Raw genomic sequence first — 21,935 nt, forward strand, 5'->3', positions numbered from 1 at the left:
GTCCCGCGGGCCTTCCCTTTGCCCATCGCTGAGTGTTGGTCCAAACGCAGCGGTTCCTTGGCCCCCAGTACTGAGTAGAACTGGGAGAGAGCTAGTGCCACAAGCTCACACTGCAGCTGGAAAATGAACCGTTTGTTAAAAGCATAAAACGCCACACTTTTCTAGAAAGCATTCGTGTTCCACGCAGACTATGCACAGTCTATTCCTGAGAGAGTGGGTGACCCGTTTTTCTGAGTAGGCCAGCATTCGCACTAGGAAATGAACTCCACATGGTAGCTAGGGTCTCTTGCTAGAATAGTCCAGCTTCTCTGCTCTGAGTGTTTTGAGAACAGCTTTGACAAACCACAGCAATGGCCCCAAATGCATTAAAAGGCAACCATGAAGGGGACTGACGCTCAACCAGTGACCTGACGTCCGTACAACAGACAGCCTCTTGTGACCTGCATTATTTGATCATTTAAAACTTGAGTCCCGACTCGTCTGCCCCCGCGTTTGGTTCCTTGGCTCCCAAACCCTGGACAGCTGCAGAGAGCCAGCACCACCTGCACACTAGCTGTTAACCACACTGTTTCAAAGCACAGCATTAAGCCATTTTAGGTCTTGTTTTAAGATTCTGACTTCAAGCAATTCTTGTTCCAAACGGACTGTCCTTGGTGGCATGATGAACAAGCAGAAGCTTGGCAGGGACTGCTGAAGACGTGGTCCTTGGGTGTTAGGAGCAGCTGTGGAAGCGTGTCCGTAGTGGATTCAGCCACGGTTCCTTCCTAGATGGGCACACGTTCTAACTGGTGTTTTGTCACCTCCTGTTTATATGTATGTCCTATACATCCCCTAGTCAGGTTGGTTTGGAATCCTCTTCTTTCAGTTTTCTATGTTTATCTCAGTCATATGATCTTGTAACCTATATCTCAGAAACGCAGAGTTTCAACTATGTCACGTGTGCTTCCAATTCAACTTATCTCATTCCTGGAGGGCAGCTGATATTCATGTGGATACCACATTCCTGCTAGTTCTTGGCACCCTGTGCCATTAACCATTCAGTTTAGTGATCAATAGCATTTTATAAAGTGAAAGCGCATTGTTTGGTATGAGGAACACATTGTTGTCACTGTCTTGAAATATCTAATTCTGTTATTACCAGGGATGATAGAAAACATCACAGCCCTCCATTACCCCAAATTAGAAGTCTTCACATTCGTGTGAGTCACCTAAGACTTGAGAGTGTGTGCTATCCAATCATCTGTTATTTACTAAGTAGACTCTCCTGTTCTAAAGAAAGAGTGGTCTTCAAACAACGCATTACAACTTTCCCAAAGACCACTGGTGTCCATGAGATTAAAAATGCAGCCATTGGAGTGGACAGTCTTGTTTTATTTACTTTACAGGTTGGTAAACTCTTGTTCAATAACTTGGTTTCTCAAAAGCAAAGCTCCAGGCACATGAATGGACAATCCCACTGCCGTGTCCATGCACAAGGGCAATGTTTACCAGAGAAGCTGGGTGTAGCACAGGTGTACCCTTGTTCCAGCCCCCCAGGGACAGATCACAGAAGACTTCAGTTGAAGAGAGAGAATAGGGTGGAGGGTGGGATGTTATCTTTCTGTGGACCAGCATGGAGAACTGTAATTCTGGACCCTTCTTTTTTTTACCACAAATTGTCACAGAGGAATGCCTGAAGTGTGTGACTTTGGACTCCTGCTGTTTTAAAAGGTTGGCTTGCCACCCAAATCCTTAGACTTGATTTACTGGTGTGTTTGTCTAATAAATTCCTTTTATAATGATTTCTTGTTTAATTTTCCTGGCTCTCTATTAGCAAAGTTTTAAAATAATTGTATAATTATCAGAGGATATAGATACATACAGGTAGTCTCTGACTTACATCATATTTGAGTTATGACCAATTATACTTAATAACTCTTGTGTGTGTGTGTGTGTCTTACTGGTACTATGTACTACATCCAGTGTTGCAATGCATAATTTGCTGATATTATCCTTCTCAGATGTTCACTTGCAGATGTTCAGGCATTTGATTTACTGCCGTGTAACAGGCTTGGAACACTTTTAAAAAAAGAGGTATTTTGACTTACCTCGGAACTGACTGCCAAACAGGTTGTTGGACGGAACCCCATCATGAGTGAGGGACTGCCTGTGTTGTCTCTTGTCCCCAACCTTGGCCAGCTAACATTCCGACATGGAGAGTATTTCTGCCCGAAGCCATCTTGTTTAGACTTATGCTAGATGTATACACAGTGACAGGGCAGATTACCCAGTAAGCAAGTAAGCATGGGTTTAGTTGTGCTTTCCTGTTAATCTGTAGGGAACAATTTCATGTGAGGTTTTCAAAGATATAGTGAAAAATGTGAAACTGTTCCATACAGATTATCAAGGAAGCACAAGGCAGCCCATGCTTCCCGTGCTCATTGAGTCCCCTGCCACTGCACGGAGGTTGCATGTGCAGGCAGTCTATGCAAACACACATTTGGCGCCATTTTTATAATCAAAGCCTAGTATCTTCCCAGAATTTTAATTGTTGTTGTAAGTTGCCATCTACCTGGTTTCCCACACAAGGTGTCCCCATGTGTGCAGAGTAAAACTGCCCCTTAGAGTTTCAAGGCTGTGGACCATTCAAGGTGCCTGTGGATGGGTTTGAACTACCATCCTCTCAGCTGGTAGATAAGCTCTTAACCATTGGTACCACTCAGAGAATCCTGTTGTTGTGTACTGAGGCAATTTGGACTCCTAGAGACCTTGTGGGACAGAGTAGAACTGCCCCGGAGGGTGTCCTGTGCTGTCCTCTTCACTGGAGCAGACAACCAGGTCCCTTCTCCAGAGCCACTGGTGGGTTCAAACCGTTGACCTCTTGGTTAGCAGCTGAGTGTTTAAATATTGTGCCACCAGGGCTCTTTCAGGGAACCCTATTGTTACATGTCTTCATGTTGGCTTCGACTCGTGGTGACCCACATACAACGGAACGAAACACTATGGGCCTGTGCCAGCCTCACGATCACCGCTGCGTCTGAGCCCATTGTGGCAGCCAATGTGCCAGTCTATCTCGACAGAAGTCCACCTTTTTCTCACCGATGCTCTGCTTTACTGAACATGATAGGCTTCTCTGAGGACTCGTCCCTTCTGAGGACATGACCAAAGTAGGGGAGACGCAGTCTGGCCGCTCTGGCTTCTAAGGAACATCTCTTGCTCATGAGGGTACTTGCACCAGCTGTGAGGATTTTTGTTTCTTTATGTGGAAGACTACAGTCTTCGATCTTCATCAGTAAATGCTTCAAATCCTCTTCATTGTCAGCAGGCAAGCTTGTGAAATCTGCATATCACAGGTTGTTAATGAGTCTTCCTCTAATCCTGATGGCGAATTCTTCATGTAGTCCAATTTCTTGGATTATTTGCTCAGTATACTGATTGAACAAGTATGGTGAAAGGACATAACCCTGACACAAACCTTTCCTGATTTTAAATCATTCAGTATCTCCCTGCTCTGTTTGAATGACTGCCTCTTGGTCTATGTACAGGTTTTCAATGGCACACTTAAGTGTTCTGGGATTCCCATTCTTTGCAACATTATCCATAAGTTGTTATGATCCATATGATTGAATGCCTTTGCATAGTCAATAAAACACAGCCGAGATCTATCTAACATCACCAATGATATCCCTTGTTTTGTGTTCTCTTCTGAATCTGGCTTGACTTTCTGGCAGTGCCTTGTTGATGTAACTGCTACAGCTGTTTTTGAATTATCTCCAGCAAAATCTTAACTGGTGTGTGATATTAATGATTATTTGATAATTTCCTCATTCTGTTGCATCACTTTTCTTTGGAATGGGTACAAATATGGATCTCTTCCAGTTGGTTGGCCAGGTCGTTGTCTTCCAGATTTCTTGGCATAGTCACGTGAGTGCTTCCAGCATTTTACCCATTCATTAAAACATCTCACTTGGTATTCTTTCGATTCCTGCAGACAGTCCAGTGCAGCTTGGACTTCTTCCTTCAGGACCATTGATTCTTGGTCGCATGCTGCCTCCTGAAAAGGTTGAAGGAGCTCTGGTGGCACAGTGCCTAAGGCATTTGACTGCTCACTAGAAGGTTGGTGGTTCAAATCCACCAGCCACTCCTGGGAAGGAAGGTTAGGCAATCTACTTCCGTAGTGATAACCTCAGAAACCCAAGGAGGGATGCTATGAGTTGGATCTGACTCTACAGCAGTGCGTTGCGTTGCACTGTGAAAAGATTGAAGATCAGCCCGCTAATTTTGATACAATGACTCTATTTATTCCTTCCATATTCTTTTGACATGTCTTGAGTTCAATATTTTGTTGTTAGAATACTTCAATATTGAAACTCAAGGCTTGAATTTTTTTCTTCAGTTCTTTCAGCTTGGGAAATGCTAAGCATGTTCTTCCTTTTGGTTTTCTAACTCCAGGTCTTTGCACATTTCATTATAATGCTTTACTTTGTCTTCTCTATCTGACCTTTGAAATTTTCTGTTCAGCCCTTTTAATCCATCATTTCTTCTATTCTCTTTAGCTACTCTACATTCAAGAGCAAGTTTCAAGTCTCTCCTAACATCCAGTTTGTTCTTTTCCTTCTTTCCTGTCTTAAATGACGCTTTGCTTTCTTCATATATAATGTCATTGATATCAACCCACAACTCACCTGGTCTTCAGTCATTAATGTACAATGTGTCAAATCTATTCTTGAGATAGTCTCTAAATTCAGGTGGGATATACTCATGGTTATACTTTGGCTGTCATAGACTGGTTTTAGTTTTTTTCAGCTTCACCTTGAACTTGCATATGAGCAATTGAGGTCTGTTCTGCAGTTGGCACTTGGCCTTTTTCTGACTGTTAATATTGAGCTTCGCCATTGTCTCCACCTATTTGATTTGATTCCTGACTATTCCATTCTGTGAGATACAGGTGTATAGTAAATGTATAATTGCTGTTTATGTTGTTGAAAAACAGTATCTGCAATGAATAAGTCATTGGTCTTGCAAAATTCCACTATGCTCTCTCTCACATTGTTTCTATCACCAGGACCATATTTTCCAACTACCAATCCTTCTTCATGTCCAGTTTTCCACATTCTGATCACCAGTAGTTACCAGTGCATCTTGATTGCATGCGACATCAATTTCAGACTGTAGAAGTTGGTAAAAAAAAAAAATCTTCAATTTCTTCATCTTTGACATTACTGTTGATGTATAAATTTGAATAACAGTCATATTAATTGGTCTTCCTTGTAGGCATATGGAGATCATCCTATCACTGATGGCATTGCACTTTAGGACAGATCTTGAAATGCTCTTTTTGACAATGAATGCGACACCATTCCTCTTCAATTTGTCATTCCCAGTATAGTAGACCATGTGATTGTCTGATTCAGAATTGCCAATACCAGTCCATTTCAGATAACGAATGCCTGAGATAGCAATCTTAATGTGCTCCCTTTCATGTTGACAATTTCCAGTTTTCCTAGATTCATATTTTATAAATTCCACATTCTGATTATTAATGGATATTTCCAGATGTTTCTTCTCATTCTGAGTGGTGCCTCATTAGCAAACGAAGGTCCTGAACACTTTACTCCATCCATGTCATTAGGGTCAACTCTACTTTGAGGAGGCAGCCTTCTCTAATCATATTCTGAGTGCCTTCCAACCTGAGTGGCTCATCTTTTGGTACTTTATCAAACAATGATCTCCTGCTGCTTGTAAGGTTTTTTAATGGCCTTTTTTTTTTTTTTTTCCTTTGGAAGTAGATTGCCAGGTCCTTCCTAGTCTGTCACAGTCTAGAAGCTCCACAGAAACCCATCCATCATGGGAGAACCCGCTAGCGTTTGAAATACCAGTGGCAGAGCTTCCTGCGTGACAGCAACACACGGCTACCACAGTAACATGCAGCCACCACAGTGTGACAAACTGACGGGTGAGTGGTGGAGGGAGTCCGCAAAACAAGAACCAAACTCACTGCCATGGAGTCGGTTCCAGCTCATAGCGACCCCCTTTGGGTTTCCGAGGAAGTCAATCTTTAGGGAAGTAGATTGCCCAGTCTTCCTTCCACGGAGTGGCTGGTGAGTTTGAACCATCAATCTTCTGGTTAGCAGTCAAATGCTTTAGGCACTACGCCACCCAACAACTACGCCACCCAACAACTACCTGCTAGGTAGATATCTAGTATATTAACTTCCTGGCCTTACAAGTTCTTTATGCCCCCAAAAGAACCTGGTAAGCAACTTTTCAGACCTGCACCTCCCATTGACCATTGATTTCTAATGTTAAAATGACAAATTGATCCTCACTTGAAACCATGGACCAGGGCATCTTATTCAAGGGAGAGAGTGGAGAGAGACCATTTCTTACATAGAGAGAAGCCCAAAACCATTGCATGGGCACAGATTAATTTAGTGTACTTTCCTTTTTAGAAATAACTATTAAGAACTAACTTAATTACTTTTAAAATTACAGGAAGGCTAACGCAAGAAGTCTGGGTGGCTCAAGTGTTTTGCAAGGAGCTGTTAACTTAAAGGTTAGTGGATCAAACCCGTTCAGTGGCTCTGGAAGAAAAGGTCTGGCAAATTATTTTCTTAACAATTATAGATAAGAAAACTCTTTGTAGCAGTTCTACTCTCTAATCCATTGTGCCACCAAGAATTGGGGGCTGACTCAATAGAAGCTAACAACAACATAAGAAATTCTAAATATATTTAAAAACGTAGTTCCATCTTATGGTCAGACTCTAAGAGGTGGGAAGCAATAGAGCCAGGGAAAGAGAAACAGAAAGTCCCCCAGAGGGGAAGGCAATGCTTCAGGAGAGGGCTGTTGAGACAAAGGGAGAGCCATAGAGACAGCCAGCAGGTGCCACACCTAACCCTTCCTGGTTCAAGCACTGCCTGTGAAGCAGGGCACCATACTGCTCACAGTATGGTTCCTGGCCTCAGACTAACTGGTTTCCAAGTGAATTCCATGCCTCAGAGGCATGTGACCTTGGCAAGTTACTTGATGCCTTATGCCTCAGTCTCTTCATTTATAGGTAGACTGCCATAGTGTCCACCCTGGATGGTTACTGAGAGCCCTTAGCTTAGTGCCTGGCTCATGATGATGGCAGCCACAGTCCAAGTTGAAGTTGGGAAGGATGCAAAAGATGCTGTGTCTATCCCAACTACCTCACTTAAAAATTTTTATTGAAATAGAATTAACATACAGAAAACTGACTGTATCAGGGGTTCATTTTTACACACATAGAAGCAGCATCCAGAGAACCTCAACTGTTCCCTCCACTCATTACCCTTCCCGAGAGCCACCAAAGGAGCCCAACTGTCACAGTGGTAAGTCCTCAGTTGCTAACCAGAAGGTCAGAAGTTTGAACCCACCAGATGCTCAGTGGGAGAAAGATGTAGCAGTCTGCTTCCATAGAGATTATAGCCTTGGAAGCCCTAGGGGGCAGTTCTGTTCTGTCCTATAGGGTCACTGTGAGTTGGAATTGACTTGGCAGCAGTGAGTTTAAGGGTAACCATTGTTCTGTCCTCTAGCATCATAGATTCATTTTGGCTGTGTTATGGGAAATAAAAATGGGGCTGTGTGGTTGACAAAATAGTGTCAAGCAGTCAAATCGACAATGCCCCTAAGATTTGTCTTTACCAAAACTGAAGTCTAGCTTTCCTGTAAACCAGGCCGTCCTTGTTGACCAGTGAGATCCTCATAGTGTTTCAACAGTAAATTGTATAAGCCAATCGAAAGTAAGCACCTTTGCTTCTGTTCCCCACCCCCCACCCCCCACTATAAAACCCCAGTCACTGCAGAAACTCAGCAGAGTACCTTTCCACATGTGGCATGGTGCTACCCAATTTGCGAATCTACTTCCTGAATAAACCTCATCTAATAAATTAATTTCATTATTGACTCAGTTTCTTTTTTTTACAGTTTTATATACTTTGATTCACTTGACACTGTATTATAGACACTGTATTTTCTTTCAGAAATACAATATCTGAGGCTATATGTTATTCCATGTTATTGTTTATTTTAGGATTTTTTTATACTCAGCTTTTTGAACTTTTTTTTAATTATAAAAATTGAATCACATAGTATATATATACTCTCTCATGTCTGGATTCTTCATTTGACATTATTTATGAGGTTCATCCATGTTCTTCCTTATAGTTGTAGACGGTTCATATTTCTTTCTTACTGCTGGCAATTTATTGTATATGCATGCCCCAACTTATTATCCACTCTACTGTTGATGGGCAATTGGATTCTTCCCAGTTTTGAGCTATTATGACTAAACATTCTTGTGTATGTCTTTTGGTAAATGTATCTTATTACATTGGTAATGAGTATACTTAGAATTGGGACTATCGGGCATGTGTATGTCTAGCCTTATAGTGTACCCACTGCCACTGAGTCAATTCCAACTCATAGCAACCCTGTAGTAGAAAGCTCTAAACAATTTCCCAGTGTGGTTGTAACTTACACCCCTCCCCTCTTCCACAGTGAATGAGAGTTCCAGATTTCCCTTCTTCCAACACTTTTTCACTCTGATCACTTTGGAACGTGTGTACTGGATTCACACTGAGGTTTTAATTTTCAGTCTTGATGAGTAATGATGGCCACCTCTTCATATGCCTCTTGGCCATTGGAGGTGTGTTTTGGTGAAGAGCCTGTGTGGGTCTCTTGCCCACTGGCTAATCCCCTTCTTTATTGGTAAAATCAACTGAGTCTTAGAGGGGCAGTGACTTGCCCAATGTCACTTATATGATCTTGGGAGAAATGACTCAATGATATTAAGTGGCTTGCCCAAAGACACACAGTAAGGAAAACAGCAGAGCCTGAAACCTGAGCCGTTGACTCCAGGGTGGTTGAAATTACACATGAGGTTGCCAATCATAGAAGATATTTGGTTTAAAATATTTTTAATGATTTGAGAATGGTTTGGGCATTGTGCCATCACACTGAAGTGTAGCTGGCATGAATGGGTATTGCATTGCCCTTCCTTCCGTTCCTTCTTCCTGCCACAGACATTTTCTGAGCCCAGTCTGTGCTAGCACTGTTCTGGCGGATGGAAATTTACTAAAACAAACAGGCTTCCAGCCACAGTGCACATTATAATCTGTCTATTCCCTCCTTTTCCTCCAAAGTGGTATGTCCAGTAAAACAAGCGGCCCTCACCACTTAGTATCTCTGCAATTTTGGGCTAGTTTCATAACTTTTCTAAGCCCCTGAGGGCAAACGTTAAAGTTCTTCCTGCTGATTTAAAATCAAGCCCAAAAGGGGAGTGTTGTGGATTGAATCGTGTCTCCAAAATATGTGTTGGAATTTTGACCTCTACACTTGCGGATGGGTGTGCAGGTACATGTCCCATAACCTCCCATCGGGCAACTGTCCTTGGCATACTTGACCCTGGGGCAGGGAGGAGGGGCTTGCTTGGACTGGCGTCAGGAGACAGGCCAGTGTTGAATGAAGCTCACAGCTTGGCTATGCAGTGTCAATTGCAGCCCCCAGCCAGGACCACAGCAAGGCTTGCATCCCTGAGTCCCAGGCCTGCTGCTAGCGTGTGCCTGGCCCCGCTGCCCTGTGGGTCGGAGCTTTCAGGGAAACGTTGGACTACAGCTGCTCTGCTCAGTCCCTGTGGGCTTCCGATTCCAACCAGGTTAGGGGGAGGGGAAGGGCTGCTCTGAGAGAACAGTGCGCCCAGAGGGCAGCCAATAGCAAGTGTAAGTTTGCAAACTCCAAGGCTCTGGGCACTAACAAGAGCTAGCGTGGCTTGGGGGGTGGGGTGGGGGTTGAGGGTGTTGACTTTGATAGATATGTATGGAATATATACAAACATATGTATTAGTATGATGTGGTGTTCATACAATGTCCAAATCACATAACGTCCTGTTTCACAGAATGTGTCAGGACGTTAAGCGGGACACATCTGTAGTCCTGTTTGGAAATAGGGTTTTCTTCGTTATGTGAATAAGGCCATGCCAGTGCGGGGGTGTCCCAAGCCTAATTACTTCCAAGTGATCTGAAGAGGAGCCCAGACACAGAGACAAGGAAGCACAAAGGGAAGATGTCACCTACAGATGCCAGGGAAGCAAGCACTGCTGGGCCCCAGAAGCTGGACGGACACGGACTCTCCCAGAGCCACCTCTGAATCCAGGCTTCTAGCCTCCTGGATTGAGAGACAACAAATGTCTCTTCTTTAAAGCTGCCACTTGTGGTGTTTCTGCTACAGCCACACAAAGAAGTGAAGGCGGTGGGGCTGCATTTTAAACAACACACTCGCGACAGCTGCTGGGCACAGTCCCCAGAAATTCCAGATACTTGATTCCTAGAAATATCTCTACAGAGGGAATAAAACGAATCAACTCTTCTTCAATCCTGATTTAAACAAAGAAACATGGGCATGTGCACAACCACACATCTGTTTATCTCCAAGCAAAACTTCTGGTTGAATATTTTTAAACATATGAAAATCTAAGCAGATCTCTAATTTGGAATTAGCTTTCCTCCATACAAAGAAGGAGCTCTGGTGGCATAGTGCCTAAGGCACTTGACTGCTCACCAGAAGGCTGGTGGTTCAAACCCACCAGCCACTCCTCAGAAGGAAGGTTGGGCAATCCTACTTCCGTAGTGATACTGCCTCGGAAACCCAAGGAGGGGTCGCTATGAGTCGGGGCCGACTCGATGGCAAACAACCACAACAACCATACAAAGAAGCCCTGGTGGCACAATGGTTAAGCACTTGGCCACTAAAGGAAAGGTAGCTGGTTCGAATCCATCACCACTGCACGGGAGAAAGATGTGACATTCTGCTTCCATAGAGAGTACAGCTTTGGAAATCCTGTGGGGCAGATCTCTACAGCAACGGGTTTGCTTTGGTTCCGCACAAGTCGGTTCAGGAACATCAGTGACTACTGTTGTCAGGTGTTGAGTCTGCTCCGACTCATAGCAACCCTGTGGATCACAGAATGAGGAGGAACACTGCCCGGCCCTGCACCGTCCTCACAATCATTGCTATGCTGGAGCTCACTGTTGCAGTTACTGTGTCCATCCATCTTGTTGAAGGTCTTCCTCTTTTTTGCTGACATGATTATCTTCCTCCAGGGACTTCCTGACATGACCAAACTACGAGAGGGGTGAAGTCTTACCATCCTTGCCTCTAAGGAGCACTCTGGCTATACTTCATCCAAGACAGACCTGTTTGTTCTCCTGGCAGCCAGACATTCTTCACCAACACCACAATTCAAATGCATCAGCTCTTCATTGGTCGTCCTTATTCACTGTCCATCATGATTATTAGCAAATAGCCATTGTCCAGGCAGTATCACAAAGACATCAACTCTTGTGTGATAAGCTAATGAGCTGACAATAAAAATACCTTACATGTGAATCATACCTTGCAATCTTTCAAAAACACCTTTATATCTTTTCCTGCCATATCTTTTGTACATCAAATATATATGTATATTCCAAAGATGCCCCCTCCCTTCTGCTGCACAAACATGCCCTGGGAAGTCCCTCAGTCTGAGAATGCAATGAGAAACCCTGGCTCAGCATCCGTGAGAAAAGCTCAGGTGAGCAGAAGTCCCAGAGAGGTGGGCAGTTGGCACATTCAGTGGGGAAGAGGCCCTGGCTTCCTTTCAGCTTTTTCTGTACAAAGACACACTCCTCATTACTGATGGACTTTGGAAGCCAGGCTGGAAATAAATATGCTACTAAGTCCACCTTTGCCAGGCTTCTTTAGACAGATCTGGGTTGTGTCTTAGAAAGGTCTTGCCAGGCATTTATAAACCTCTGTGTGGCAAAATATTACTAACAAAGAAGCTAATGCTATTACCAAGATAAGTTGCAAAGACTACATACAGTTAGTTGTTTTCCTGATGAATCCTAACAGCTTTCCCCCTTATGAAATGGTAAGCTTCTATTGGGGTTTTCTAAGTGTAACTACCTTCAGTGGTTTACAGACATTTATACCAGGTATTTATAGGAGTAAAAAAAAGAAAAAAAAAATCAAGCCTTTAGTTGCAACATTGAAGGATTATAATGGCAACACTGAACGACACAGGAAGCATCAAGGGATTATAATGGCAACACTGAACGACACAGGAAGCATCAAGGGATTATAATGGCAACACTGAAGGACACAGGAAGCATCAGGGGAAGATGAAAGGAGCCACAGGGTCACTGGACCAAAAAGAATTGGTCAACATTCACCCCTTTCAGGAAGCAGCATATGATCCACCACTAATGGTAGTGAAGGAAGATGTCCAAGCTGCACTGAAAGAACTGGCGAAAAACAAGGCTCCAGAAATTGATGGAAAGCCAATTAAGATGTGTCAATAAATGGATGAAATGCTGGAAGCCCTTGCTCATTTATGCCAAGAAATCTGGAAGACAACTATGTAGCCAACTGATTGGAAGAGATCTATATTTGTACCCATTCCAAAGAAAGGTGATCCAACCAGAATGTGGAAACTATTAAACAATATCATTAATCATTAATATGCAAGTTAAATTTTTCTGAAAATAATTCAAAACAGTTGCAGCAGTACATTGATAGGGAACTGTCAGAAAGTCAAGCTAGATTCAGATGAGGATCTGGAACAAGGAATATCATTGCTGATGTCAGATGGATATTGGCTGAAAGCAAGGGATACCAGAAAGATGTTTACCTGTGTTTTATTGACTATGAAAAGACATATGTGAATATTTTAAGTGAATCATAAAAAATTATGGATAATGTTGTGAAGAATGGAAATTTGGAAGCAATGAATTGTGCTCATGAGAAACCTGTATATAGACCAAGAGGCAGTCGTTTGAACAGAATAAGAAGATACAGCATGATTTAAAGTCAAGAAAGGTGTGTGTCAGGATTGCATCCTTTCACCATGCTTATTCAATCTGTATGCTGAGCAAATAATCTGAGAGGCTGGACTATGTGATTGGAGGGAGACTCATTAATAACCTGCAATACTCAGAAGATACACCTTGCTTGATGAAAGCAAAGAGGGCTTGAAGCACTTACTGATGAAGATCAAAGACTACAGTCTTCATTATGGATTGTACCTCAACATAAAGAAAACAAAAATCCTCACAATTGGACCAATAAGCAATATCATGATAAATGGAGAAAAGATTGAAGTTGTCAAGGGTTTCATTTTACTTGGAACTACAGTCAACGTGCACAGAAGCAGTAATCAAGAAATCAGACTTATTGCACTGGGCAAATCTGCTGCAAAAGACCTCTTTAAACTGCTAAAAAGCAAAGATGTCACTTTGAAGATGAAGGTGAACCTGACCCAAGCCACTGTATTTTCAGTTGCTTCATATGCATGTGAAAGGTGGGCAAAGAATGAGGAAGATCAAAGAAGAATGAATTCATTTCAATTGTGGTGTTGATGACGAATACTGAAAATACCATGGACTGCGAGAAGAATGAACAAATCTGTTTTGGAAGAAGTGCAGCCAGAATGTTCCTTAGAAGTGAGACTGGCCAGACTTTGTGTCTTGTAATTTGGTCATGTTATCAGAAGAGCCCAGTCCCTGGAGAAAATATCATGCTTGGTATATAGAAGGTCAGAGAAAGAGGGAAGGATCCTCGATGAGATGGACTGACTCACTGGCTGCAACTGTGGGCGCAAGCATAGCAACAATGGGAGGATGGTGCAGGACCAGGCAGTGTTTCCTTCTGTTGGACACAGTCGCTATGAGTTGGAATGGAACTGACCTGATAGCACCTAACAACATTGGTGGGAGTATAAAGCCAACCCAACCCATTGCCCTGGAAGTGGAATTCCCACTCATAGTGACCCTGCTGTTGTTGTTGCTATGTGCCATCGAGTCGGACCCGACTCGTAGCGACCCCTCCTTGGGTTTCCAAGGCAGTATCACTACGGAAGTAGATTGCCCAGCCTTCCTTCCGAGGAGTGGCTGGTGGGTTTGAACCACCAAACTTCTGGTTAGCAGTCAAGTGCTTTAGGCACTATACTACCAGAGCTTCTATTTATTTAAATTACTTTATTTTTTTACACTTTTTTTTTTTTAATTGTGATTTGGGTGAAGGTTTACAGAGCAAATTCACTTTCCATACAGCGGTTCACATATACTTTGTCTCATGACATTGACCACAATTTACCACAATGCAACAGCTCCCCTCCCACTTCCTCCCCACAGTTACCTCTTCCCTGTGTCTATGCACTCCTGTGTCCATTCCCTCCATGCACTCCTGCCCCCTGAGCTGTCTCCCTGTGCATAAGCAGCCCTTCTTTCTCTCATGATTATTCTCTCCAAGGAGTGTATCTACCTCAGGTAAGTGTTCAACTCATATGCCTGTCTTTTGTTTGGCTGGAAACCACAGGTATGGGTTCAATTCCGGACCTGAAGGGCAGTTAGGAGCCATAGTCTCAGTGGTTCCACCAGGCTCTATTGGGCCAGCAAACCTGGCCCCCCCCCCCTTTTTTTTTCCCTCCAAATGATTTTGAATTTTGTTCCACATTGTTCTCCCTCTCTATCCAGGATCTCCTACATAGATCCCCTTCCAAGTGGGTGACAGTGGTAGCTGGGCACCATCTAGTTCTTCACCTTGCTAGCTTTTAAGATCCCAGCCGCTACTCACCAAAGTAGGAGGTAGAACAATGTTTTATATAGTATGTTATGCCAATTAAGCTTGATGTCCCCTGCAACTATGGTCCCAAGCCCACAGGTTCAACTACTTGGTCCCTCTGGGTAGCTGGCTGTGAACAAGCCGTGACCACAACCTTCTCCTTCTCAACTCTACTATACACCTGGGAATTCTGCTCATTCACATAAATATTTAACCACCAGAGTTACAGAAGCATCCAGGACCATTGTCTGCCAACCCGATAATGTTCTTGGATACACTCCCCATTTCATAGACATACCTAATTGTTCAGCCTGTCCACTCATCTATCCACCCATATACCCATGTTAGCCTTCACTGACAATGCAGTGCTGTATGTACAAAAGGGTTCATATTTGTTGTCTGTACCTCTCTATGTCTTTCTCATCCTTGATGGTGCCATATTGGTCACTCACATTTGGTACATTGCCCTTCTCTTCACCCAAATCAATACTTATCTCTAACTATCTAACAGCCTTCCCTCCTCTCCCCTCCCATCCCTCGTAACCAACAAAGAAAACTTCCTTCTATAGATAAACCTTTCCTTAATTTTTACAATAACGGACTAATACAATATTTGTCATTTTGTGATTGACTTATTTCACTCAGCATAATGTCCTCCAAGTTCATCCAAGTTATGTGGTGTTTTGTAGATTCTACATTATTCTTTAGCGTTGCATAGTATTCCATTGTGTATATGTACCATAGTTTGGTTATCCATTCCTCAGTTGATGTAAATTACTTTTATATATAAAGTTCACCACAGTTCAACCAAAAAGAATCAGAATTAAAGTTCTCAGAAGAAAAGTAATTGAAGTTTCCTAAGTCCTGGCATGCAGCGTTATCTTCCAGGTAATCAATAAAAGAGGTATTGCACAGTACACCGAGTTTCTCAGTGTCCAAACAGATAGGGGTGTTAATATTTAACCAGCACCTGGGGTCTTGGAAGAAGTGCAGCCAGAATCCTCCTTAGAAGTGAGGATGGTGAGATTTCATCTCACTTACTACTTGGGACATGTGATCAGGAGGGACGGGTCCCTGGAGAAGGACATGATGCTTGGTAAAGCAGAGCTTCAGTGGAGAAAAAGGAAGACTCTCAATGAGATGGGCTGACACAGTGGCTGCAAGAATGAGCTCAAACACGGCCAGGGCTGGGGGACAGCACAGGACCGGGCAGTATTCTGTTCCGTTGCCCATAGGGTCCCTGTGAGTCTATGGCGCCTGACAACTTGGGGTTTTTGTTATGTTAGTTATTATTTATTTTTCAATTGTCGTTTGGGTGAAAGTTTACACAGAAAATTAGTTTTCCATCCAACATTTTATGCATATTTTGCTTCTGTCTTATGTTTTAAATAATGAGCAAAGTGAACATTTTTTCAAATACATTCTGGTAACTCACTACTGGAATTTTTGTTACAAAATTTGATTTTAGTATTTTCATTGTTGTCTTAGTCAAACTTATTCTAAATGTTTTTCAGAACTGGAGCGGTGGTTGGAAGAGTTGGCCTCTTACTGGCCTCTGACACTCACTACACAGCACTGGCTGCAGCCCTTGACCTGCTGGAGGCTTGGATTTCTCTGGATTTAGAAGTCTGGGGGACGTTGGTGGTTCAGGGCTGGGATTCTCGCCTTCCACATAGGAGACCCGGGCTCAACCCCCACCTACGTGCAGCAAGTCAGCAGAGACTCCTGGTTGTTGTGATGCTGACCGAGTTTCAGCAGGGCTCCCGGACGAAGAGGACTGGAAAGAAAGGCCTGGGAATTCACTTCTTGATCTGAGCCAGTGAGAGCCCCAGTGACCACAATGGTCTGGTCCATAACAACCACAGGGCAGCGCAGGACCAGGGACCCCTCGTTCCACTGTGCGAGGGGTCGGCGTGAGTGGGGCCAGCTCCGTGGCAGCTACCAAGAAATCTGCAGACACAATACGTGCCCAGCTAAGTGCAGCGGCAGCAGCAAGGGCAAGCTACGCGTGTCTTGCCCAGTCCTTGGCTGGAAGACATCTTTCCAGGGGGAATACAACCTGTGGCAGTGTAACGAATTTTCACCAAAGCCTTGTGTAGCAAAAGAGAGCTTTTTTGTGATATATCAGAAAAATGAAAGTGAAGAATGGGAGATGAGCTGCAAACACTAGGGCTATAAACAGAGCAAAATTCAAAGAAGTACAATCCATAGGTGCTTTGCATTTGGACAAGTACTGATTCCTTGCAAGGATCTTTCAACATGCCCTTTGCAATCATTGACGTATGTACCTGTGAGTAAATTACTCACATGCTGTGATTGGTTAAAGTAAAAACAAAGAACTAAGAGGATGATGGGGGGCCTTTTTTTTTTTTTTTTTTTTTTTTCCCTCTAAACTATGGTCTCTGGGCTCCAGGGTCTTGGCTCTGTCATATGGTGGTTGCCTGGCATCCTTTAGGTTTTTGGGGGCTTATGAATGGTATTAGGTAGATCTTTAACTTGCTTCTTGGTTTACCTTTATTCAGTTTTGATATCCATGTCCACCCTTCCTTGTCTGCTGTCCATTGGACCGGTTAGAGCACTCTGTTCTTTGCTTTGAGCCTTCTGGTTATTGTTTGAAGGGCCTAAAAATCTTGACAGACAACTTGGCCTTTGCTTCTGGCCTGCAGTATTTTGATTAACCCTTCATCAAACCTAGGGGGAAAAAAAATCACCAAATACTTTCTGAATGTCACTATCAAATGTTCTCCTTCACTGTCAGCTTGGATTTCTTTTTAATCATTTTAAGCCAAATATATGTAGGCTGGAGCTTTGGTGGCACAGTGCCTAAGGCATCTGACTGCTAACCAGAAGGCTGGTGGTTCAAATGCACCAGCCACTCTGTGGAAGAAAGATAGTAGGAAGATGGGGCAGTTTACTTCCGTAAAGATTTACTGCCTCAGAAACCCAGTGGGGGTTGCTATAAGTCAGAATCGACTCCACGGCGGTGGGTTTGGTTCTGGAGTAACAACAAGTAATAATAAGTTGGACAAGGGGAGATATAATGAAAACCAAGAGGCCTGTATAATTCAGAAATTGTTTTTCTGGTCACTAAATAATTGAGATGATCAAGATTTCTGTTCATACCTGGTGGAGAGGCATCTCCTGAACTAGGTCCTACTACTGTATCAGAGCTTAAATTCTAAAGCACTTTGGTTGTGGAAGACAGCAGTCTACAGCGAGAGCCCTAACTCCATTCTGAGTCTTGATATAAGTTCAGATGTCATTTGAGTTCCTGCTGATTATTAAACCACCAATGTGGCTGTGCATGGACAGGTCTGGGACAAACCTGGGGGGCGTAGCTTGCCTTCAGGAAGAGTGTGGTTAAAAGTAGATTACGCCCACACAAAGCACTAGGGAACTTGCCGGAGTGTGTCCTTCATGATTTACTGAACATAGCCACGTTATGTAATTTAATTTAAAGGCCGGGGTCCTGGTATTGTCTCGTAGGCATCTTGTGGCTATGACTCAGGGCTTCACGGTCATATGTCATACCCTGACCACCATGCAGCCAGGTAGCCAAGCCCCAGTACCAAGCTCGTAATCCTCAATCGGCAGTCATACACATTTTCCAATCATGGTTCTTTTCCTGCTTCTGTAGTCCTGCCTATGACAGTGATGAACTGACCTGTCACCAATCACAATTTTGGGATAATTTCCTTTGTTCTCTATCACATATAATTAACCCCATGGCCAGGAGCCATCAGACTCCATTCAGCCTCTGTACTGAGTACATGTGATGGTTTCCCTCAGCCCTGATGGTTGTCTTTGTCCTGCTTAAGGTTTAATAAAAGGGTCTGCAAATAACATGTTTGAATCTGGGGTCTTTTTTCCCCTAGCACACTACTTACTTACAAGACCACGTGTTTCAGCCTGATGTTCAGACCCTTGCAGTGCCAGGCACCCAAGACACTTCACAGACACTTGTTGAATGAACCGATGAAATTACTTTAGGTCTTGGATACCTGAGATGAGGTCCAGTCTTTATAGCTTTGGGTTTTATGGTCCCTGTATAGTTAATTAAGGTGGCACCGTGGTTAAGCACTCCTCTGCTAACTGAAAGGTCGATGGTTTGAATCCACCAGCCACTCCAAGAAGAAAGGAAGAAAGATGTGGCAGTCTGCTTCTATAAAGATTAAAACAAGAAGGCTGACCCGCAGGCCTAGGCCTCTGGCTTTTTGAAGGACTCAGGTCATTGGGAGCCTGGGAAAGAGAAGAGGGAGAGAGGACAATGGGCTTGGGTTGCTTATCCCTGTGGCGTTAAGGCTGTAAACCTTTACAAAAGCAGACTGCCTCACCTTTCTCCTGTGGGGCAGCTGTGGGTTCAAGCTGCCAGTCTTTTGGTTAGCAGCCAAGTGCTTGAAACAGTCTTGGAAATCCTATGGGGCAGTTCTACTCAGTTCTATAGGGTTGCTGTGAGTCAGAATTGACTCAATGTCAACAGATACAGTTAATTACCTGGATCCCTGAATAGTTCCAGAGACTCAGAAATCTTCATAATGTACAATTCGTCCTTCTACTTTTTCTGACTGAAAAGAAAATGCCTACCAACAGAGCAGCTCTGTGTCTTGGTTGAAAACAAACAGCTCTTAAGTCCAATCTCCTTCTCAAGGCCAAATTAAGCTGAAAACAACATTTAGTGGAGAAACCATAAAATATGATCATGCTCTCTGGACCTGTTGCATTTTTCTGATAAGAGAGAGGAGATAAATCCCAGACAGTCTCAGCAGTTTCTTGTATTTGAAAAGACCTTGGAAACAACACCTTATCTGTGAGTCCAAAGGCAGGGCAACAAAGTTTGATGTCCCATTTAGATCTTGGGTGTCATGCTTCCTTTCCCCAACGCAGAAGCACCTTGTCCTGCTGCCTACCCCAGGCACAGCCAGGGCCTCCCGGGCTCTAGAAGGGTTCCTTGAGCCGGGTTTGGCCCCATGTACCTTCTCAGGTTTGTCTAGCAGAACAAGGAGCAAGGATTCTTCTCAGAGCCCTTGGGCAGAACGACCCAGCTTCCAGGAAGTTAACCATGGTGTACTCCACGCTGTGGAGGGACCTTAAAGAAACAAAAGGCAAAGTCCTGATGTCAGCTCCAGAGAGGGTATAGCCATAGCAATCCAAGCAAATGACCTTGGTGGAAGGCAGGATTGAGCCAGGGAGGATGGAACCTCTTTGGGTGTCCTGCTCTGGACAATGGGAGCTCTGGTAGCGTAGTGCCTAAGGCACTTGACTGCTAACCAGAAGACTGGCAGTTCAAATGCACCAGCCACTCCTCGGAAGGAAGATGGGGCAATCTACTTCTGTAGTGATACTGCCTGGGAAACCCAAGGAAGGTCGCTGTGAGTCGGGTCCGACTTGACGGCACATAACAACAACAATAACAGCTCTGGACAATGGCAGCCATCGGCTCTGAGTGCTTGCAGCTCTGGCCTCGGTGCCTGTGCTATTCCCCTGGCCTGGCAGCTAGCTTTGACTTTACTTTCTGCTCAGCTAAGACTTTCTCAGCAGGCCACAAGTGCCGAGTGTCTTCCATTCGCCCTCACCCCATCCACCCATTCCCTACCTTGTTCTTTGTCCCAGAAGGCCGACCTGCAGGCTCTCTAGGCCTCTGGCTTCCTAATGGGCTCAGACCATGGGATCCTGGTGGAAGATGAAGGCAGATGGACAGTGGGGTCAGGCTGCTTATTCCTGGGGGGCTGCTGATGGCCAGGGCTCCGGCAGGTGGCCTCCCCATACACTCTTTCTCTCTGGGTTCTGGGAACTGCTCCATTTGTAGACCTTTTAGGCCAAGGCGGTGTACTAGGCCCAGGCTACTCCTTCCCTTTGGTTTGCCCACACTTACATAATTCCTTTGGCAAATTCTCCTCAAATTTCCAAATTGGAATGTGTCATCTTTTCTCCCCTGGGACTTTGGCTGATTCTTTAACGGAAAATGCTGCTGACACACAGTCCAGTTGCCTGTGGCTGTTGGTGTGTGCCTTTGAGAAGCGTGTGGGCCACACGACTGGGCTGTCCCTCAACTGCCCCTGTCCCACAGAATTGCTTCCCTTCTCTACATCTGTTTTCCAGTGTACAGAATGCATGTTGCAGGCCGAACTACATCCAAGCCCAATGTGTTTCATTGTCAGTCGCTGTGCATCCGGTCAGCTCTGGCTCACGGCAGCCCAGGTGCAGGGCAGAGCCAGTCTAGGGTTTTCAAGCCGTGACCATTCTGAAGCACAGCAGAGGCCTCATTCCCAAGCTGCTTGGGCTGGTGGCAGCTGTTTGAACCACAACTTTCAGCTAGCAATGAACTGCTTAAACTTTTACACTACTACCCAGGGACTTCCAATTCCACCAGTAGGTTGTCTCAGAATAGCCACTTGAGTTCTATGTTTTATAACGGGTTTTGGGGGTCGCCTTGGAGAACTTGTGCGCCACACATCTTAAACAAAACAAAACAAAAAGTCACTGCTGTCCAGTGGGATCCGATTCATAGCGACCCCTCCTTGGGTTTCCGAGGCGGTATCATTACAGAAGTAGATTGCCCAACCCTCCTTCCGAGGAGTGTGAATGGTGGGTTTGGACTGCCAGCCTTCTGGTTGGCAGTCAAATGCAGCACTTGAGATGGGGTGTGTAGTGTATTTTTCTAGCTGCGGCTAGGACTCCCGGAAGTGGGTTCAGAGCATAACCCCGCGACGCCCACTTTAGGTTCAAGAGGACAGGTCCAGCCCCAGAGTCTGGGGTAGGGCTGGTGCAGGTGCCCACGTACCGTCCTGCGAGGCAAGGCCGGGAGCTTAGACCTGGGCTGGAGGTCGTGCCTGCGTGCACCCCACCACATGCCCGGCCTAAGTCTCCTGGCCAAGTGCAGCACGGTTCGGGAGAAGCGAGTGCGCCTCGAACCCTTCATCACAGGGCAGTTTGGGCAGGGCGGGGCGGGGGGCGGGGCCCAAGGTGAGGGGCGCCTCGCCCTCCGCCGCCAGCCAATAGGAGGCGAGGGCTTCCCGGGGGCGGGGCGGAAGCTGCTTCTTAAGGCCTGGTGACGCGCGGCGCCATGCTGCCGCTCAGTAGACGTTGGGAGTCGTCCTTCCTCCGTAGACGCTGTCAGGTATTCGCTTGGGTATGTGCTCCTGGGGGCTCTGGCCGGGAGAGGGGCGGCCGGGTTGCGCGGGGAGTGGGCTGGGAGCCTGTTGGGCGTCGGCCGGGCAGGCTTGGCCTCCGCGGCCCGGCTCCTCAGCGGGAGGCTGGGACCGCGGGGCCTGGACCGCCGGGGAGGGGCAATCTCTGGGCAGACGCGGGTAGCCCAGCCCGCTTGCCAGGCCCG

At 45.0% G+C, this 21,935-nt stretch overlaps 1 protein-coding gene across 1 annotated transcript in view; it reads left to right on the forward strand.

Moving 5' to 3' along the window:
* The window catches only part of NKX1-2 (NK1 homeobox 2), a 24,661-nt gene extending 3,007 nt beyond the window's left edge, over nucleotides 1-21,654 (forward strand). Inside the window, exon 3 of the mRNA XM_007936902.1 lies at nucleotides 21,478-21,654. Within this exon, the coding sequence (XP_007935093.1) occupies nucleotides 21,478-21,654 (177 nt within the window). The remainder of the gene's footprint in view (nucleotides 1-21,477) is intronic.
* Nucleotides 21,655-21,935: the final 281 nt, after the last annotated feature.

This window comes from Orycteropus afer, unplaced genomic scaffold (genome assembly GCF_000298275.1).
Source record: "Orycteropus afer afer isolate SDZICR_OR568_19922 unplaced genomic scaffold, OryAfe1.0 scaffold00038, whole genome shotgun sequence".
Lineage (NCBI taxonomy): Eukaryota > Metazoa > Chordata > Mammalia > Tubulidentata > Orycteropodidae > Orycteropus > Orycteropus afer.